The sequence below is a fragment of the Citrus sinensis genome, chromosome 3 (genome assembly GCF_022201045.2).
Source record: "Citrus sinensis cultivar Valencia sweet orange chromosome 3, DVS_A1.0, whole genome shotgun sequence".
NCBI lineage: Eukaryota > Viridiplantae > Streptophyta > Magnoliopsida > Sapindales > Rutaceae > Citrus > Citrus sinensis.
In genome coordinates this window covers 43,690,346-43,710,385 of record NC_068558.1, presented here as the reverse complement: position 1 = coordinate 43,710,385, position 20,040 = coordinate 43,690,346, and the positions used below count along the sequence as shown (strand labels likewise).

General features: G+C 36.9%; 4 protein-coding genes across 19 annotated transcripts; 3 read left to right on the top strand and 1 right to left on the bottom strand.

The window, feature by feature from the left end:
• The first annotated feature begins 417 nt into the window (after positions 1-417).
• On the top strand, positions 418-6,333 carry LOC102625540 (serine/threonine-protein kinase Nek2). Of its 2 annotated transcripts, XM_015530830.3 has the most exons (15): positions 418-748; positions 1,218-1,351; positions 1,484-1,550; positions 2,081-2,146; positions 2,405-2,451; positions 2,548-2,593; positions 2,702-2,782; positions 2,885-2,927; positions 3,059-3,108; positions 3,195-3,276; positions 3,360-3,409; positions 4,110-4,183; positions 4,402-4,453; positions 4,785-5,246; positions 5,468-6,333. In XM_015530830.3, exons 2-15 carry the CDS (start codon positions 1,266-1,268, stop codon positions 6,092-6,094), a joined length of 1,833 nt encoding a protein of 610 aa, XP_015386316.1. In that variant the 5' UTR covers positions 418-748; positions 1,218-1,265; the 3' UTR covers positions 6,095-6,333. The 2 variants fall into 2 exon arrangements, with proteins under 2 accessions (XP_015386316.1, XP_006479670.1); XM_006479607.3 differs by lacking the exon at positions 418-748 and having other exon boundaries at positions 788-1,351.
• A 208-nt stretch (positions 6,334-6,541) lies between these two features.
• LOC102625270 (uncharacterized) lies at positions 6,542-9,981 on the top strand. 15 transcript variants are annotated; one of them, XR_008053083.1, is made up of 6 exons: positions 6,542-7,237; positions 7,346-8,464; positions 8,653-8,717; positions 9,115-9,231; positions 9,349-9,465; positions 9,694-9,981. XR_008053083.1 is itself a non-coding variant. In XM_015530831.3 (3 exons), exons 1-2 carry the CDS (start codon positions 6,968-6,970, stop codon positions 8,420-8,422), a joined length of 1,347 nt encoding a protein of 448 aa, XP_015386317.2. In that variant the 5' UTR covers positions 6,542-6,967; the 3' UTR covers positions 8,423-8,464; positions 9,115-9,981. The 15 variants fall into 15 exon arrangements, 1 of the variants encoding a protein (XP_015386317.2); XR_008053082.1 differs by having other exon boundaries at positions 9,691-9,981; XR_008053075.1 differs by lacking the exon at positions 9,349-9,465.
• Positions 9,982-12,719: 2,738 nt separating this feature from the next.
• On the top strand, positions 12,720-15,852 carry LOC102623744 (VAN3-binding protein). Its single transcript, XM_006479599.3, has 7 exons — positions 12,720-13,154; positions 13,230-13,352; positions 14,170-14,602; positions 14,718-14,951; positions 15,050-15,099; positions 15,201-15,258; positions 15,355-15,852. The coding sequence occupies exons 1-7, from the start codon at positions 12,825-12,827 to the stop codon at positions 15,567-15,569; spliced, it is 1,443 nt and encodes a 480-aa protein (XP_006479662.1). The 5' UTR covers positions 12,720-12,824; the 3' UTR covers positions 15,570-15,852.
• A 345-nt stretch (positions 15,853-16,197) lies between these two features.
• LOC102624031 (protein LIFEGUARD 2) lies at positions 16,198-19,627 on the bottom strand. The gene is made up of 4 exons (XM_006479600.4): positions 19,092-19,627; positions 18,898-19,011; positions 16,670-16,827; positions 16,198-16,566 (listed from the first exon to the last, which is right to left on the bottom strand). The coding sequence occupies exons 1-4, from the start codon at positions 19,339-19,341 to the stop codon at positions 16,360-16,362; spliced, it is 729 nt and encodes a 242-aa protein (XP_006479663.1). The 5' UTR covers positions 19,342-19,627; the 3' UTR covers positions 16,198-16,359.
• Positions 19,628-20,040: the final 413 nt, after the last annotated feature.

Below are 20,040 nucleotides of genomic sequence, written 5' to 3'. Positions count from 1 at the left end.
GCTAAAGAACATAAAATCTTTGAAACCTGAAGGAACGATGAAATATAATTGAAAAAAAAACGATAAATTCAGCATACATGGACGTTTGTTTGCAAAAACTTTGCAGTCTAGATCTTTTAACTACGTCATCTTAGCCACTCGGCCTTTGGTCAAGTGGTTGAGCTGTTACCCTTACAAGTATGAGGGCAGTGGTTCAAGCTTCCATAAAAATATTGTGGGGGCTGAAATATTAATAAGTCTTTATCTCTTATGAAATATAAGTGTAGTATAAATATCTTTCGTTCGTGAGAATTATTATTAAAAAAAAAAACTACGTCGTCTTAAGTCAAAACAAATGTCGGCGAGCGGACAGAGCAGTGTTAAAATTTAGAACGGCACGGCGTTGAACGTAAGCAAAGGCTCCACCACTTCAAAAGACGAAACAAAATAAAAGCAAGCCACCACCGCACCCGTGCACAGCCGTTGCTTTCAGGAAACCCAAGGAAATCATTTAAAAACCAAAACCAGTGAAAGTGCCACTTCACCTTTCTCTCTCTCTTTTTTGAATTTTAAAATTCTTTCTTCAATATTTTTGCCGCTCTCAGTCTCCTCACGTCCCTAGTATAGTAATAAAAGCATTAAAAAAATAATATTAAAGTGGGGCAAAGTTAAAATCAAAATTTCAAATTTGCCCACGGGCAGTCACAGACTCACAGTATACTATATCTTTCTCTCAAGCCCACCCCCAGTAGCTTCTTGCTAATTTCAGGTACTTTCTTTTTTTATTTTATTTATTTATTTATTTTTTGAAGATGCGTCAATTGAATTTTTCCTTCCTTTTGCTTCTTGGATGAGTGTTATCTGTTATGGATACATAATGATGGTCAAGTTGTTTAATCAGTGATTAGACGCACGAACGACTGGCTAAATGATACAATAAACACTCAATTATTCACCAATTCTTTTCATTTCACTGTTGCTTTGAAAGCGAAGCACTAACTTTGATGCATCAATTTCGCTTCCTTTTCTACGGAGTTGTGCAGTATTTGTGCTATTGGCTTCTGTACTTAGGCTGTAATTATGGGTTTAAAATGGAGCGACCTGTTTGATAACTCAAACCATTCCAAATAGAGAGGCTTATGCTTTTTTTTTTCATTTCTTTGTTTCTTTTACATGTTATCCAGCTTTAATTTAACAATATTGAATTTTGATTTTGCTTCCGTGTGGATGCTTGGTAGATTGAAAGTGAGAAACTATCTCTTCAAAGGTTCGTGATAAAACCTACAATGGAGCAATATGAAGTTTTAGAGCAAATTGGGAAAGGATCTTTTGGTTCGGCTCTTCTTGTTAGACATAAACACGAAAGGAAGAAGTGAGGATGCTTGCAGCTTTATTATGTGTTTGTTCTACTTGCTCGTGTCTTTGATGAGTGTTGGGTTTTTACCATATTTACGTGATTATAGGTAGTGCATTTTGTTCATGTTTTTTTTATGATCACCCGTAGGTATGTCTTGAAAAAGATTCGGCTTGCCCGTCAGACTGACAGAGCACGCAGATCTGCCCATCAGGAGGTCAGTGCTTCTTCTTTGTTTGCTCCCCAATTTAAAGCAGAGCTAGTTGAATTATTGCTTTTGTACTATTTTTCAAGGAGCACATTTGATAATCTAACATAATTACAATATAATTTTTGGGAAAACCTGGAGGTTGATTATTGAACCACTTTTTTTTATGTAAAATATCTAATGTATACCTTTAGTCAAATTATTGTATGTAGAAACATGAAAATAATGAAGTTTTAATGAATTTTCAAGAGCTATAGTCTCTCCTTCAATTTGTTTCTCTTTTTATGTGTTGATGTTGTGAGAACAATTTCCCTTTTTTTGGGGCTTCTTTGTAAGAACGATAGTTAATTTTAGATTGCGTGATACTTTAAACTATATATTGCTGCTTTGCAGTCACTGAAATTTCGAACATTATACAGTTGATAACTTGTTATAGATTGCAAGCATTCTTTTGCTAGCATATTTCGTCATAGACTGTGGTCTCAATTTTTTATTGTGATTTTAATTTTGAGATGCTGTGGTGCTTCTTTGTGTTGCAGATGGAGCTTATTTCTAGAGTGCGAAATCCATTTATTGTGGAGTACAAAGATTCTTGGGTAGAAAAGGTGAACAAATATTCACACAGATTTATTCTAATACTTTTGGATAAAAAGTATCTACAACCTTTATAGTTTTCTGTGGCTCTTGGGGCTCGCTAAAGATCTATGTTTTTGTTTAATGTTGTTGTGGAATTCAAATATCATTCTTTGTGAGATTACCGTATTTCTATTGTGTTTCAGTGCATTCAACATGACCCATTTGTTGAGAAATTTGTATCCTCTTTTATAGTTGTGCAATTCACAGTCCGCTGCCTTCTTTGTCAGGGTTGCTATGTTTGCATTATTATAGGCTACTGTGAGGGGGGAGACATGTAAGTTATATTTCTTATCTACCATCTACTTGTGTATGAACATAATCGTTGTCTATAATTTTGACCCTTTGGAAAATGAAATTTCTTATTTTACAGGGCAGAGGCTATAAAAAAGGCTAATGGTGTTCATTTTCCTGAAGAGGTAATTAATTTTGTAGCCAAGTTTTTACTCTATTTATGTTTTTGCTTTGCTTTCACCAACCTTGGGCTAGTTATGGTACTTTGTGGTAATCATTGTTTCATCTCTCAGAAACTTTGCAAGTGGCTAGTTCAACTCCTTATGGCACTTAATTATTTGCATGCCAATCATATTCTTCATCGTGATGTCAAGGTGTGTGGGTTTTGCAGATACAATTACTTTATATTCTGTTAATTGTTTATGTGAAGTCTCATGAGCCCTTACACTTGATTGGTGTTTTTAAAATTGCTTCAGTGCTCAAATATATTTTTGACAAGAGATCAGGACATACGTCTAGGTAATTGATCCATCTGTGACTACCATTTCTCTTGAATGATTATATGAGTGTGCCTGACTCTCACTTATGCCATCTATCTAGACCAGTATATTTTACACACTGTAAGCTGATTATATACACATTGGATGCAGGTGATTTTGGCCTTGCTAAAATGTTGATTTCTGATGATCTTGCTTCGTCTGTAAGTAGCAGTGTTGATTTGGATTTACTTTTGATATTGCCTGATTGCGTGATTTCATTATAATAATGTCTCTGCTCTGGAAACAGGTTGTGGGAACTCCCAGCTATATGTGCCCTGAACTTCTTGCTGATATACCTTATGGTTCCAAGTCAGATATTTGGTCTTTAGGTAATAGAATGATCATCTAAGGTTGATCAATTTCATCAATTTTTGTATTTCTATTATATGTTTAACATTCTAATTTTTTTCAGGATGCTGTGTATATGAAATGAGTGCCCAAAAGGCTGCCTTCAAAGCTTTTGTAAGTTGATGGTTTGCAGTCATTCCATTATATTTACTACTACTCTCCATGTCTCTGCATCAAACCCAATTATCTTTTACAAGACAATTTTGATGGTATGATCATATTGAATAATTGGTTTAACAAATTTTGCTTGGAATCTTTGATAGAGTTACAGAGAACTAATTATTGGATTAAATGAGACTAGTTTTCACTGTATAGTTTATACCAAACTTGTTCCCAAAAATTGTTATTTCTTTTTTAAAAATCTCTCTATTCTTGAAAAACATATCCTTGGATTTTGGCAAATCATGCCTGCACATTAGGAATTTTTTTTAGGTTCTGAAAACACATTACTATTATCATATTAAATGAAGTGGGAAATTTGTCGGAAAGTAAAAGGAATAGAAGAAATGAAGGAGGCCTCATGTTAATCGGTTAAAACTTAAAACCTAATTGAAATGTGTGGATGTATTGGTGTGTGTAATTTGGTGACCATTTGATTGAATTTTTCCCAATTCATTGTCCATAGATTTTGAAGGAACTATTCTGTCCCTATGGATGAACTTCAAGTAATTAGAGTTTCTCCCACATTAATTGTCACCATCAGTTTTATTTGTGCTCTTGGCATACTAATGGTGAAGCATGTCATAATATGATAGAGATTAAATCAGGTCAAATGGTATAGACTTACTTTGTTTCTACTTTATCATATATGCAGGACATGCAAGCTCTGATTAATAAAATAAATAAGTCTATAGTGGCTCCTCTTCCAACTGTGTACTCTGGTGCATTGTAAGTCACTCCCCTCCTAATACTTACTACAATGCCTAGCTCTATATGTTATTCTGCGTCTTTGCCAGGTTTTCATGTCGGTGAACTTCTGATTTTTGAAATAGTTTTTCTGTTATTTTTTCTTAACACCCTTCTGTAGACTTACAGGCCTTTATTAGTTACATAACATGGCTTTTCTGATCACTATTTTATTTCTTCCATTTTTATTGTGTTTATAGTCGAGGACTTGTTAAAAGCATGCTGCGGAAGAATCCAGAATTTAGACCAAGTGTATGTTTTCCCTCTTTTTTCCTTTAATTTTTAATCAGCAACAATTTTCTTTAAGTGATTTCATATTTGATATAGAAGGAAAGTTCAACCTGTAATTCAAAGAATATATAGGGAAGTGTTAAGTTGAACTGTTTAGTTTAAAGGAAAATGTTAAATTACTATAGGGAAGTGTGTACTCCGTCCTATTATGATGTCCCAAATTAAAACATGTACAAGCAAAATTGTTAAGTTGAACTGTTTAATTGTAGCTGGTTGATGATTTTTTCTTTTCAAATCTATTTGTTTGGATTAATGCACTTTGTTCAAGAGAAATTTATTGTGTTTATGTCAGGCTGCCGAGTTGCTCTGTCACCCGCATCTTCAACCTTATGTGCTTGGAATTCATCTAAAACTGAATGGCCCTAGACGGAATACTTTCCCGTTAGAGTGGTCGGATTCCAACTTCAAAAAAACTAGATTCATGGAACCAGAAGCTATTTCTATTCACAGTAACAGAGAAAAGCGGCAATCATTCAGCAATGACAGGGCGTTGAATCCTAGTGTATCTGAAACTGAACAGGACTCCCTATCTTCAACTCTAAGAGGACGTGCATTTGGAAATTATATGAATCAAAAGTTCAAAGAACTATCTATTGGTGTTGTCCATGAAGAGCTTGGTGTTGACATGTCAACAACCCCAAATGTTTGCAATGCTGGTAAAACCCCAAGACTGACACCAGCCAAAGTTTCTGCTACTCCCAGAAGACAGGCAACACCATCAAAGAATACACATATTGGTTCAAAACGTGATTCGGTAAGTAATCTAAGCTGAGAGAATTTTATTCATCTATTTGGCTTATTGATGGTAAGGTGTTGGATATGGTTATTAATTCTGCGGTCCCTGAGGATATGCTCTGACTACTTGAATACTATTTAAAGTGCCAGAGAGAAAAATTGAACTAGATTGTCAGATATTTTTCTTTGAAAGATGATCCTGTTTTAGTATATAACGCAAATTTGATGCTTAAATTGCAGCTGCCAATTTCACATAATCCAGGGGGTAAGCCTTCTCGCCCGGCACGTAGAGCATCTCTTCCTTTAACCACAACCAGAGCCTCAGAATCCCATTATCAGCCCATCACTTGCATCATGAAATCCCCAGATGTTTCTGTCAATGCTCCAAGAATTGACAAGATTGCCGAATTTCCCCTGGCCTCGTCTGAGGACCCCTTACTTCCCATCCCTAAAACATCTTCAACATCTGCATGTTGCTCGTCTTCTTCACCGGACAGCATTGATTGTTCAATCACAAAGGACAAGTGCACAATACAGGTCATGGATAGAACCGCCTCCCGGCCAAATTTTGTTGTCCATACAACCCATGGAACTATTCAAAATGGAAGTGAATTCTCAGAGCCTAATCCAGCCACTGGTGTTTCTAGTCATTCATCTTTGGAGTCACAGCACCGCCGATTTGACACCTCGTCATTTCAACAACGTGCTGAGGCATTGGAAGGTTTGCTTGAGTTTAGTGCACGGCTTTTGCAACAAGAGAGGTTTGAAGAGCTTGGAGTGTTGTTAAAGCCATTTGGGCCGGAAAAGGTTTCACCTAGGGAAACAGCTATCTGGTTGGCTAAGAGCTTCAAAGAAACCGCAGTCTAGCTGGAATACTTGAGTGCCCTGAGCACTGCCACTTGTATATATTGCCTCTTAACTCCATTTTTGTTTCTTGTATTAGTCTTGTTTTTACCCATTATAACTGAAGTCAGATTGGAGGCTAATGATGCGCATGTGCGTTCCAATGTGCTTCGTTTAATTTCAGTAGAGCTAGGGCATGTTTTTTGGAAGTATACCGATTTGAAAAGCGAGAGAGATGGAAATCAATATGTCTTCACCGAGTATGTATCGGAGTCGTGTGAGAATCTATCTATCCTATCTATCATTTGGTGCTTTTACGTGTTGTGTACTCATGGGTGACTCAAATAAATAAATGGGTGGCTGTTAGTCTTCAAAAAAGGAATAACAATAATTGGGACTCCAGGTCATTGTGCGATAGAAGTTGGACCTTTTACGCTTTGAATAATAAATTGCAAGCAATTTGAGCGGAAATAAAAATAAGTTCCGAGACGACGAAAGTTAACCAGAATCGTTCTTATGGCCTATGGGTGTTGACTTTTGGGGAAAAGAAAAAAACAAAGCTCCAACCGAACGAAAGAAATTAATTTTAGGGTAATTTTGGAATTTTGATGAGTTTTGATTTATTACATTTGTATTTATACAATTTCTGTATAAACCTACTTTTTTTTTTTTTTGAAAAGCTGTATAAACCTACGTAAATACTTACTAAATCCCACCATTAAAAAATAATAATAAGAAATTAATGAAAAATGGAGGTTTTGCCTCTGATTTCTCTTATTCATTATGGAGGGTGGGTTAAAATTTTCCCTTTGGTTAGTAAGTGTTTGGCGGAAAAGAAATCAAGTATTGTTGCCTAAACCCTAAAACCCCATTGTCGTCGGAGACGGGGAGAAAGACATGGCGGAAGCAGAAATCCTAGAACTGTACGAACTCCCCTATTCGGATTTGAAGCTCTTGTGTTTAGATAACACTTGTTCATCATCAACAGAAGAAATAAAAAGGTTTGAAACAGTAAGGACAAGTGTAATGGAAAACTTAGGCCCGGGTGGGCCGGGTCTTCTCTCAATCACCTCTGTTCCCAACGCCTCTATTCACCGCCGAAATCTCCTACCCCTGGCTCGCAAGCTCGCCCTTCTCAACCCAGATGACCGCAAACGCCTTCTCAAGGTAACCCCACTTCCTTTCGCAAGAAGCCTCACCCTTTTTTTTATTGGATCATTGAAGTTAACTATGCCTTGTTTCGTTTATGATCAAAGAAATTCTGTTAATTTTTAGGAGCACCACTTGGGTAGTGATGTTTCTTTGAAGAATCCGGAGAGGAATGTGTCCTCTTTTGCAATGCAACTTAGATATAAACAGGGTTTAGAATCAACTCAATGCAAATTTAGTTCTCGAGCGGATGACAATGTGAAAGATCAAGATCTAGGACAACTGCCTGATAATGAATTTAAGAATCTTGGCAATATGTTTAAAGAGCTGGGGTTTTGCATGATAGAGTTGGGGCTCTGTCTTGCACGAATATGTGATAAGGCCATTGGGGGTCAAGAGCTGGAGCAGAGTTTATTGGAATCATCTGTGGCTAAAGGGCGTCTTATACATTATCATTCGACTCTAGATAGCGTTGTTCTGAAAGAAGCTGGGAGAAAAGGGAGATCCTCCAAAAAAAAGGGTAATCCGAAAAGCGACCAGGGACAATGCATAAGGAGTGAGAAACAGACAGAATGCACTAATGTAGATGGAGATAGTGATGAAGCTGGAATTTCTGGAACTCATTCCAATCTGTGGCAGCAATGGCATTATGATTACGGTGTATTCACTGTATTAACAGATCCCTTTTTCATTTTGCCATATTATTCATCTGAAAGTAGAGGGAGTGATCAGGGATGCCCCTCCCCAGGTGGGCATACTTATCTACAAATTCTTGATCCCAACAAGAATAAGGTCCGAATGGTGAAGTCCTCTCCTGAAAGTTTCATTATTCAGGTTGGAGAATCAGCTGATATCTTATCAAAAGGGAAGCTTCGCTCAACCCTTCACTGTGTATGTAGACCGACAAAGTTGGAAAATTTAAGCAGAGAAACTTTTGTTGTGTTTTTGCAGCCAGCATGGAACAAAACCTTCTCAATTTCAGATTATCCAACGGAAAACTGCAATTTATCTGGTCAGGGTTCTGGAGCACCTGATGAGGAAAATCCTCCTGTCAAGCTGGGTGCTAATAAACTAGCTGAAGCAATTCAAAAAATGATTCCACCACTTTCCTCGAGACTCAATGATGGGATGACTTTTGCAGAATTTTCACACGAAACCACTAGGCAGTACTATGGTGGTGGTGGCTTACAACCTAACAGATAATAAGTCCTTGGAATTTTGTTTGCTGTATTTCTGAAATATTTGGTAAGAGCTTTAGCAGTATCTATTTTGTGATTGCTTTGCTTATTATTTTTCAATCACGCTTGTAAAGACTTTAAAATTGTTGCCCTTGTTTTATCTCATTTACTCTAATATTTTTCATTTTCTTTAGTTGCATTATTGTTATGGGAAGGACCTTTGATTATTGTTATAAGATTGTGGTCTTTGAATAGGGAGGAAGCGTGGATGAAGACTTTTCTAGCTGGAAATTCATTTTCTTGAGACAGATCCAGATGTAGTGAGTCATTTTGCTGTCCCAAAGTTGCTTCTGTTTTCCAGTTTTGATTTCCTGTTTCCTTCTCGTAAATGGGACAGGAGAATTCTGTAGAGTTCAAACCATTCATGTGCTTAGTAGTTATTCTGAAAAATTCTCGTGTTATTTTGAAGGTGCAAAATTGTGGCTACCTATTTACATTTGGCTTCACTCATAAAAATAACTACAACAAACCATAAAATTTTAATGGAAAAATAGGTGTATCTCTGATTGGATTTTTTTAAGTGCATGGCAACTGGAACTCAATGTATTTTTTTGGGCCCGCACACAATTTTTCTATCAGTTCAACTAAATTATTTATCTTTTCAATAGTTTGATCCGTGGGCAGTCTTAATGATTTCTATCGCAATTATGAATGCAGCAATTGGTCTTTGGCAGTGTCATACTGGTTGGAAAATGCTGTGACATTTGCACCAGGAAGCTGGAACAGTCGTTGATTTTGTTACACATGAGATCTGGGTCCAACTCACTGGAAGGAGTAAGTGCTGGATTTTCAACTCCTTCTGAAACTGTCTTTAACGAACTGATGTTGTATGTTTTCTGCTTCACTATGGAATGAACTAGTTTTCTCTTGTGCATTCATTTGCCATACAAGATATCAAAGGTTGGCCATGTATCATGAGTGGACTACTGGGGTCTTGGGAGTGCACAATCTGCAAAATTTAGCTGCATAAATGGGAGGACTGCATCTCGCAGTGGTCTTTACTTGAGTGTGAGTATTAGGCAGAGGTTACTTGTGCGGTGATGGGGGAATTGTTTTTGAAATGCCTACCGCTGCCTTTTGAATTTATTCTTGGAGCTGAGAAAACCTTTGTGCTTTTGAGTTAACTCTTTTCTCCATTATGGATGCTTCTGAAGTATACACACAGAACATCTCTCTACTCAAACAATTGAGATACAGTAAGTAATGCTTGATTAATTTTTGTTCTTTCCTCAGCAGGCTGCACTTGTCTTGTACCTTGCATGGCGAAATCCCTACATGGCTGGATTATACCATTGGCCTGCCTGATACATCACTATCTGTCATCTTGGTGTCTTCCACCTCATCCTCAATCTTGTACACCATGTCAAAAGGAAACTAACAAAATTCTTGTTAGCGTGGGTCTTATTCTGTTTCCTGCATTCTCAATTCTCTGTCATATGCCTCATGTTAACTTGACAAAGTGCTGTCATTGTCAATGAGAGAATCGGAATATAAGCACGTCCATGTCCCTTTGCGAAAGTTGAATTCATACGAGTTTCAAATTCGAAAATCGAAGTGGGTTGGTGTCAACTTAAACATAACAAGTTTTAATTCATACATCACGTGAACTTATTAGCTGTGTCTCGCTGCTTAGGAACTTCCTAAACGAATGCATTGTATCAAATTTTGAAAGAGGGGTGGGGGGAGGGGCATGTAGTAATAGAAGAATGTTAACGCAGATGGAAAATGGAAGGTGATAATGATACGATAGATTGGAGAAAAAAGAGGCAAAGGGAATAATGGGTACCCCTTTAAGCAGTGGGTCATCATTCATCGAGTATGAATGCGAAAGATTACAAAAAGAGAAAGCTGTTTCGCTTCGCTTCTCGTCAGCTTTGAGCTTTCGACTTTGGGTCAGAAAAAAAAAAGAATAAAGCAAAAAGCAAGACACTAGTATCTTGCAATTGTGGAGGGAAACAAAGACATTACGTCGAAAAAGAAATGATGACGTATCCAGGCACGCGTATTTTAGTCCTGGGGTTCTGTTTGCTTTTGGACAGTGGTTGGCTTAGCCAGCTGAGCCAGGTCTCCATTCTGCGAGCAGCTTTGTGCCCAAAACTGAGAGTAGCAAATTGCTTCTGCTTGAATTTGTCTGCATATATTAACATGTCGGCCTTGGACGTTGCCAAGACATGGGACACGTTTGAAACACGATCATTTTTACCGGTCTTTCTGTTGACTGTGGTCTTGAGGAACAATGCTTTGCAACAAATATGCTTTAAATTGTATGAAATTGAAACTACATACGGAGATGAAATCACTTTAGCAAATACATACCATGATATGGGTAGCTTAGGCTTCGTTTGAAGTTAAGATGCCGTGGCTTTAAGGCCGCAATGGTTGTGATCAAAAGTGAAAGTGTTTGATAATCGTAGCTTTTAAAGTGAGGACAAAAGTAACTTAGTAAACTTTGAATTGTTAATAAAGTGTGAGAGGTTGTTTAGAAGAGAAATCCTTTTATCACTTTCAAGTCCTTTAAGATAAGCTTATGGTTTGCCATAAGCTTAAAAACCAATAATAACAACTTTTAACAAAAGCAGTTCTCGATCAAGTAACTGGGGCGGGAATCATGAACATGGAGCAAGAAAATTAAAGTCACAAAAGCAGAACAAAGAGCCACTTTTTTTTTTTTAATCTTTCTTTGGGTTGGGTAAAGAGGCTACTAACACGAAATACTTTAAGGTAGCGTTTACTTTTTTAATTATAGTGGGAATCTTGAGGAGTGGAAATCCTAGGATTGGGAGTGTGGAGTGGGAGTGAGAGTGGGAGTAGATTGTTTACTTACACTAGAATAGAAGTATGGAATGAAGATTAGAATCTAATTTATGTGTTTACTTTATCTTGAATTGAGAGTAAATAGTTTCAAATTACAATTTTGTCCTTATTTAAAGAATTATAGTTTTTAATTACAGAGCTAATAAAAAATATATTTAATGAATAAATATTTATTTTATTATATTTGTAAATTTATAATAATTATTAATATTCTTAATTATGAACATCACATTTTCTATTAATTTTAATTCTAATATAAAATGAAACATTATATTATTTTATTTAATATAATTATATTAAATTTAAATATAATTATATTAAATTTATTATTATATAAAATAATAATATAATATTATTTAGTACAAAATTAATATTTTCTTAGAATAAAATATTTATTATTATTAATATTAAATAAATATAGTACTATTATTTTTAAAATAAATACAATAATATTATATTTATTAATTCTCTATTAATATAATAATATTATTTTAAAATAGTTTTAACTTAGAATCAATGCAAATTATTATTTAGTTAAATATAATAATATTATTCAAATAAAAATAAAATTATTTATTTTATTTTATTAATTATAAAATATTAAATTGAATTAAAATTAAAAAAAAAACGTAGAAAAGTAAGAGGTGAGAGTGGATTCCCACTCCCACCTCCCCTAATGGGAGTCCCACTCTCACTCCCAACTCTAAAAATAAGTGGGACCCACGGAATAGGATTCCTACTCTTTCACTAAATAAGTGAAGTAAACACTGGAGTGGGAGGAAATCCACACTCCTCACTCCCACTCCAAAAAGTAAACACACCCTAAGTTTCTACGTCAGTAGTGAACTATGGCCTGCCCTCTCTCTTTCTCTCACATTGAAGATTTCGCCACTGACCAGGAAATCGGAAAGCATTGAAGAAGAGAGCAAAAAGAGTTTGAGATAAAGATTAAATATGGCATTAAGTTTGATAGTTATAATTTTAAAAGTTATTGTATTAAAATTTTTGAAAAATATTAATTATTATATTTTAAAAATTAAGTTGGTTTGATTAATTATGATGAAAAAATTATAATATTTTTATTATTTTCATTGAAATTATTATATTTACTATATAATATTAAATTTTATTTTATAATTAAATTTTTTTACAATAACTATAACTTAAATGCTACATCGCCTTTGTATCAAAGCAAACCTTTTTTCTTTTTCTTTTCTTCTCTCCCTCTCATAAACGTTAATGTCTTAATTTTAGTAGTGTACTGCTAAACAGCTGAGGCAATACCAAATTATTGAGTGTTTATGAACAAAAATGAAAGAAAGTCGAAAATCGAAATACTTCAAAGCCAATGCCACGTGTCAAAGATCACATGACCATAGCCCTGTTCTACTTCAGACCAGACCTACTTCCTAAAGCAACCAAAACAAAGCCCCTCTTTATATAATAGAAACCTCACACCGAGTACCCACTACCCAGTACCCACCCTCACTCGAATTCAAAACAGGGAACCCACCACTTAAATAAAACTCTGCACTTTTGCCTTCAGAAAGAAAATGCAAGAAACAAATACTAGTCCAAGACTAAGACCAATTTCTCTTTCAGGAACTCAGTTGCCTGAGAGTCCAAGAGGGCCAATGGAATTCTTGTCTAGGTCATGGAGTGCTTCAGCTCTTGAAGTTTCCAAAGCTATCGGTCCTCCTCCTCCTTCTTCTTCTTGCGTTCTGCTGCAGGCTCCTCCCAAGTCATCAGCAAGCACTTCTATACCCGAAGATATTACTGCTGAAACTGAAGAGCTCGCAGCTGCCGCCGCCTCTGCCAATCAGTTCTCTTTTGCTTCCTCTGCTACCTCTCAGCTTGTTCTTGAACGCATCATGTCACAATCTGTAAGTGTCCTTTACAACTAATTTTGCTAACTTCATATGAAAGTTTTGGCTTACAATGTATGCTTTTGGTTGCAGGAGGTATCACCATTAACATCAGGGAGGCTCTCTCACAGCAGCGGACCTCTGAACGGTGGTTCTTTAACAGAAACAGACAGCCCACCGGTTTCTCCCTCGGAAGAGTACGACGACGTCGTTAAGGTTTGTTTAGTTTATTAATTTCTTGAAGAAAGTGAAGGAGACCAATGTCTCAGCTTTCTCAGTGGATCTCTGCCACAGTCAGCGTAGTACTTCTTTCTGTTACAGTGCTTTTAGTAGTATACACTCTACAGGTCAGGAAGGAAACCAACACAGCGCAGGGGTTTGCTTTTTTCTTTTGTCTTCTTCCAATAAAAAACTTTTATCTTGCACTGCTTAAGGTGTCTCATCAACGAAGGCTGATTTTCTTCACCACTTACACAACATACGAAGAAGAAGAAATCAAAATCTAGGCTGCTACCTTTTTTCTGGGTTGGTTCAAGCTTGACTAATTACACTAATTTATTTGACTGACCTAGCTAGCTACTACATGTTAAGTATATTTAAGGCAAGAAATGAGCTGGAGCTGGTGTAAACAGCCTTACGTTACCTGTATGTTTTCATGCAAAGAATTTTTTTTACTAGGAGTAAAAAGTGGAGTGTGAAATTGGGTAACGAGGCAAATCAAGCTGGGAATAGTCTTGTCAAGTGTCATGTTTCTCTGTCATCTAATGTGACTTTCCCTTGGTGCATGATCATATCCTTCCGTCAAACTTAAACAACCTGGCCTTTAGTCCTCATTATTAACTTTAAGCTAAAACACTAGTAGCAGGAAGAAGCTACACTGGTTGATATTTTTATGTTACATCAGTTGCTTAACATGGCAATCTCCTGAGAAAAAGTTGAATTTTGACGAAAGCATTATTACACCTTATATAACACCTTAATTAATACTTGTAGATGTGACAACACTCCTGACTTAAAATTGGAATGCATGCAGTATTTTCGTTGCCACAACAGCATCCAGCCTCTATTCACCAACAACCGCGCTAGCGCTGGTAATGCCTGTAACGCTCCTGGTGGTAGGCACAAGACAGTTGGGAGGTGGTTGAAAGAGAGAAAAGAGAAGAAAAGGGAGGAAAGCAGAGCCCACAATGCGCAAATCCACGCTGCCGTTTCAGTGGCTGCAGTGGCTGCTGCCGTGGCTGCTATCGCAGCGGCCACTTCAGCTTCCTCTTCCTCTAGAAAGAACGAGCAATCTGCCAAGACAGACTCGGCTGTGGCATCTGCGGCTACGTTGGTAGCCGCACAGTGTGTTGAAGCTGCAGAAACTATGGGCGCTGAGCGTGATCATCTTGCTTCTGTTATCAGCTCCGCAGTCAATGTCCGCTCACATGATGACATTGTTACTCTTACAGCTGCAGCAGCTACTGGTAGGACGTTACGGATTAACAGCTGAAATTCACATAATTGTATATGAACTAACTTTTCGAGACATTAAAGAAATAGTGAATTTACACCTTTCTTTTTTGTTTTTCTTTTCTCAAGCTCTACGTGGAGCAGCAACTTTAAAGGCGAGAGCAATGAAAGAAGTTCTGAATATTGCAGCTGTGTTACCAGCGGAAAGAGGGAGTACTGGAGGGCCCACTGGTGCTAAAGGCAATACAGGGCATCTTAACCACAGTTTTAGTGGAGAACTCAGCCCCGGAGAGGATTTTCTAAGTGCCTGTAGCCAAGAGCTACTAGCCAAGGGTGCTGAACTTCTCAAACGAACCCGCAAAGGTAATTGTAATACCTGGTAACTTTGTTCATTGTAAGATAGTTCATCTACTGGAATTTATCGACCCATCGTTAGATTTCATGCATCTATTATGGCACAGGTGACCTTCACTGGAAAATTGTCTCCGTTTATATCAACAAGACTGGCCAGGTAGCTTTTCTGTGATAAATTCATTTGAAGAATGCGAAAAGGGCTTACAGTTTTCATGATATTTGTGATGTTGGATAAAAAGTCTCTCTTTGTTTATGCAGGTGATGCTGAAAATGAAGAGCAAGCACGTTAAAGGGACCATCACCAAGAAGAAGAAAAGTAAGCTCTTCTTTGAATCACCAACTTGCTAATGTGAATAGAAAGCAGCATTCTTGCAATTTTAAGAAATCTTAGCCTGAACTTTTCGAACTACAGATGTGGTATTGGGGGTGTGCAAAGACATGCAAGCTTGGCCAGGGAGACATCTGTTCGACGGTGGAGAGCAACGTCGCTACTTTGGACTCCAGACAGAGGAACGAGGTGTGGTCGAATTCGAGTGTAGGAATCAGAGAGAGTATGATATGTGGACTCTCGGAGTTTCGAGACTTCTTGCCATTGTTGCCGAAAAAAGGCAGTCACTAAACACCTAATGCAGAGACGACTGCACAACGAAAACGACTGCCTTCTTTGAGTTGGCCGATTTCATTTGTTTCTCTAGTGCAGACAACCAGCGTAAGGTTAAGGGTTCCGTTTGGCATCAAAAGTTGGAAGAAGAAAGAGTCTGGGGTGGGTCGTTCAGATCGTAGATAAGAGTCGAGTCCAGGGTGTTTCAAACTTTTAATACAATGGTTTTGCCCACTTGATGTGTAGTTCAATTTCTGTCAACCATTACTCTCATACTCTATATATACATCTGAACTGTCCCTTTCCCTACTCATATGATTTGCCCCTTTTCCTTACTTTAACGAATAGTGCTATCAAGGTTCAGCATATAATAACATCGAAGATAAATGCAATGAAGTACAAGGAACATTCTACGAGCAAGAATATGATTGAGGTGAAAGAATCAGACACCCGAAAAACAGGGTCTTCAATAATAACTGCAGAAAATATAGCGGTTGCAAAGGGAAGGACAGATAACCCGAAGATTACTCACTTGTACGAATAATAACTGCTTGGCTGTCTTTGGATAACCCCATTCGGCCATTCCTGAAGCAAATTTTCACACCGGCACATAAGCGTGTACAAAACACTTGAAAACATACAACATACAGAATCTCTCAATTAATCAATCTTTTATGATTATAACAGAATCAACTTTTACAGCATATTGACATTTACATCTCCAGAACGTTAATGAAAATAGAACATTTGAGCAGCTGCCACAAATCGGTTGTACACCAAAATACAGAGAAGATGGTAACATGCCATTTATTTTCATCAATTGTCCGCAGCTCTGAAGATAGTGAGCAGTGAGAGGAAAAGATTAATGATATCCAGATACAGAGCAACCGCAGCCCATATATATTCATCATAAGAGTACCGCTTTATCAAGTTGTCTGTGTCATATATGATGTACCCACAGAAAATGATTGACGCCAAACCGCCATAGATCATCACAGAAATCCTACCCAATGGAAATAGAATCTGCCACCAGAAAGTAAGCAGCAACAGTGAGAAATGCATAATAATGCAATATTATGGTCAACACAAGTTTCAGAAAAGATGCACTGCAGGCATATTCATGTACCTGAATAAAAGCAAAAACCAGCAGGACCATTACAGCACCAAACAAGAAAGGCCCAAGAAAGTTGAAATCATGGCCTCTTCGTGCAGCCCAGAAAGTGTAGAGAGTGAGTGAAATAACCACCACAGCCGTCAATATTGCAGATTCCAGAATAACCTCCCCTGGTGCCAAATACAGTAGCATTTTCAAACATATTATTGAGTGTTGTACAATGTAAATATATAAGCCACAAATTACAATGTGAAATAGACATACATCACTAAGTACTAAGTGCTTTTTTGATATGACTTATCAAAAATTATGAGTACTTATTTAATCTCATAAACTCTTATAAAAATTTTTGTTATTATTTGTTTTTTTATTTAATGAAAATTTTCACGGTTAAATAAGCTACCTTGCCCTACCAGAAAAACTCAAATTTTAGACTTTTCGGAACAGAGGTTAAAAACTTTTTTAATTGTTAAATTGACTAAAATATCCTTACTTAACAATCTTATTTCATTCTTTTAATAACACAACTTTAAAAATTTTATCTGTTGAAGTAATTTTATAATTTTTAATAAAAACTCTACTTAAATAAGTTTTGACAAACAGAGCCCAAACACAGCAACCGTAAAAGCACTCATCTATCAAAATTAATCAATTGAATCAACTGTTGCCTGATGTGAGGAATCTAAGAATTTTTTTTGTAGGTCCCCCATTTCTAACGTATCTTCTTAAATCAAAATATGCTTAAGATGATAGCATATATATTGATACTGCTCTGTAAGGCGCAGATGAATCCATAACAACAAGACACAATCCAAAAAGTGAAATGATAGAAATGAGTTTCCCCTTCCTTCCATCCTATAAGCCAAAATAGTCCATTATTCCTCTCCCTCATCCTTTCCTTCTACTAAAGGCATCATAGATTGAAAATAGGGATGGCAATGGGGAGGGGAGGGGAGGGGACCAATCTCCCCATACCCATCCCCGATATTTTGCGTATGTCCCCGTCCCCTCCCCGTCCCCGTCAGAATTACTTGAGAGAATCCCCATCCCCTCCCCGAATAATAACAGGGGATCCCCGAGGGTCCCCGGTCCCCGAATAACTAATAGTCTAATACATTATTTTTATTTTCGATTTTAAATTAATCATATTAAAATAAAAAATTCAGATAAAAATAAAGTTCAAAATATATCTTACATTAATATTGATCTATTACAAAGTCACATTCAAAATATAAATTATTAAAATAATTATAAAACAATGAAAATAATATAAGTAAAGTAACTTATAAGTGCAAATATTAATAACTGTATAATATAATCACAATGTAAAATAAACTCATACTGTTATTGTAAGCTTGTAACCAACTTTGACAGCACATTAAGGCCTCCAATGTGCTTGGATGAAGTTTGTTACGGTGTGGGCTCACAACTCTACCACCAGTACTAAAAGCTGATTCAGAAGCAACTGTTGTAATTGGAATTGCCAAAATATCTCTAGCAATTCGAGCTAATGTAGGATACCTATTAGCATTTAATAATATAAATATTTTGATATTTATTATTTTTAACAATATTTATAATTTTGTTATTTATTTATTAGTAATTTTAAAAATAAAAATTAAATTAAAAATTAAAATGGGGAAATGGGTAGGGGATGGGGATTCCACCTCATCCCCGTCCCCTCCCCGAATAAAAAATTGGGTAAAAAATTTTCCCCGTCCCCTCCCCGAATAAAAAATTGGGTATAAAATTATCCCCGTACCCTCCCCGAATGGGGAAAATCCCCGAGGGTACCCGTCCCCGTGGGGATTTTTGCCATCCCTAATTGAAAAGCACAATTCCAGTTAGCTATCAATAAGCATAACAATCAATCAAACTGATTAACTGTGGGCATCACTCTCTTATATGAGTCCATTCCAAATGACAAAATAGACAAGCCATTTGATTCCATAAACAGTTAATACGAACACGGTCCACAATGTCACTGCCTGTACCAACCAGGCTAAAGGCAAAGGCACCAGAAAATAAACATTGGACGCCAGTAATCGACTACAGTTCCTCCGCCGCTTGTTTGACAACCAAAACGGATGGAAATTCTTCTTTTAGTTTATTTACTTCATTCAATTATTATTACTGGATGAGATATTAAACATTGCGAGCGAAGTTAAACAATAACATTTTGCACAACTAAAAGAAATAAATTTTTTAAAAAAAATGAAAACTTCTAAAAATAGAATTACCTTTGGTGTAAGCACACGTCAAACCCACCGCAAACGAAAGAGCGATGGTGAAAACTCCAAGTAAAAGATAATTCACTGGATGCTTCTGGTAATAGTAATACAACGGACACAACACTGTAACCCAATAAATTCAATCAATCACCAATGCGCCAAATATTACAGTAAAATCATGAAATTTCGAAACCACAACGTACCAATGAAAGGCGTGATTATTAGCACAATATAGAGAGCAAGGCCGGCCCCGGTACTCGAAAAGAAGTGTGAAATCGGACGCACCGAAACCACGACGGATGCTACCGCGATCGTCGCCAGTAATTGGATGGCTATGATCGAATAGATTTTGCGAATAAAGGCCCACCGGAGCTGCGGACTCTCCGACATCATCGGATACAGAGGCGTCGCCCCTGCCTCCACGTCGGACTTCCGATAAGGCTGGGCCCACATTTTAGAACTGTTTGGATTGAACGAAAGTTCTTCCTTTTAAGTGCGCGAGGTTGAAAATGGGAGGGAACCGAAGAGTGAACTAACTGCCTTAGGGCTTTGTTTGATGAGAATTGAGAACTAAGAAAAGGGAACGGTGCCTATAATGAATAAATAAATAACAACAGAAATTTCTTGATGCATCGCGCGTTTGATTGCCTTTTGCTTAGTACCGGTTACACGCGAGGTTGGCACGTGCTTTTTTCTTTGGTAGCACGTGGAATGATCTGGACTCTAGAGATTCTAGACGTCTCCCGGCTAGTAGTTCTCACAACTTCTGATGCTTTTAACTTCGTTGTGAATGAAGGGCCAGGAAGCACGCGGTGCGCGTGCTAGAAGAATGCGGATATAGGAATATAACCACCGATGAAGGATATGCTTGCGCAACTGCCAACGTCACTCTCGTGATCCAGAGTTCAAGCGCGTTCCATTTGTTACAATTTTTTTTTTTTCTTTTAAACAGAGACTAGAGACGGGTCCAGGAATGTTTTTTTACTAAAGCGTAAAATAAGTAATCTTTAAATTATAACTATTCATTTAATTTTATATCCTAAATTAAGTGGCTGTTTAATTTTTATATTTTAAAAAAATATCTCAATATATTTTTACTATTAAAATTCATATCTTCATATTTTTTTCTTCTGTAATAATGTCATTGTTACA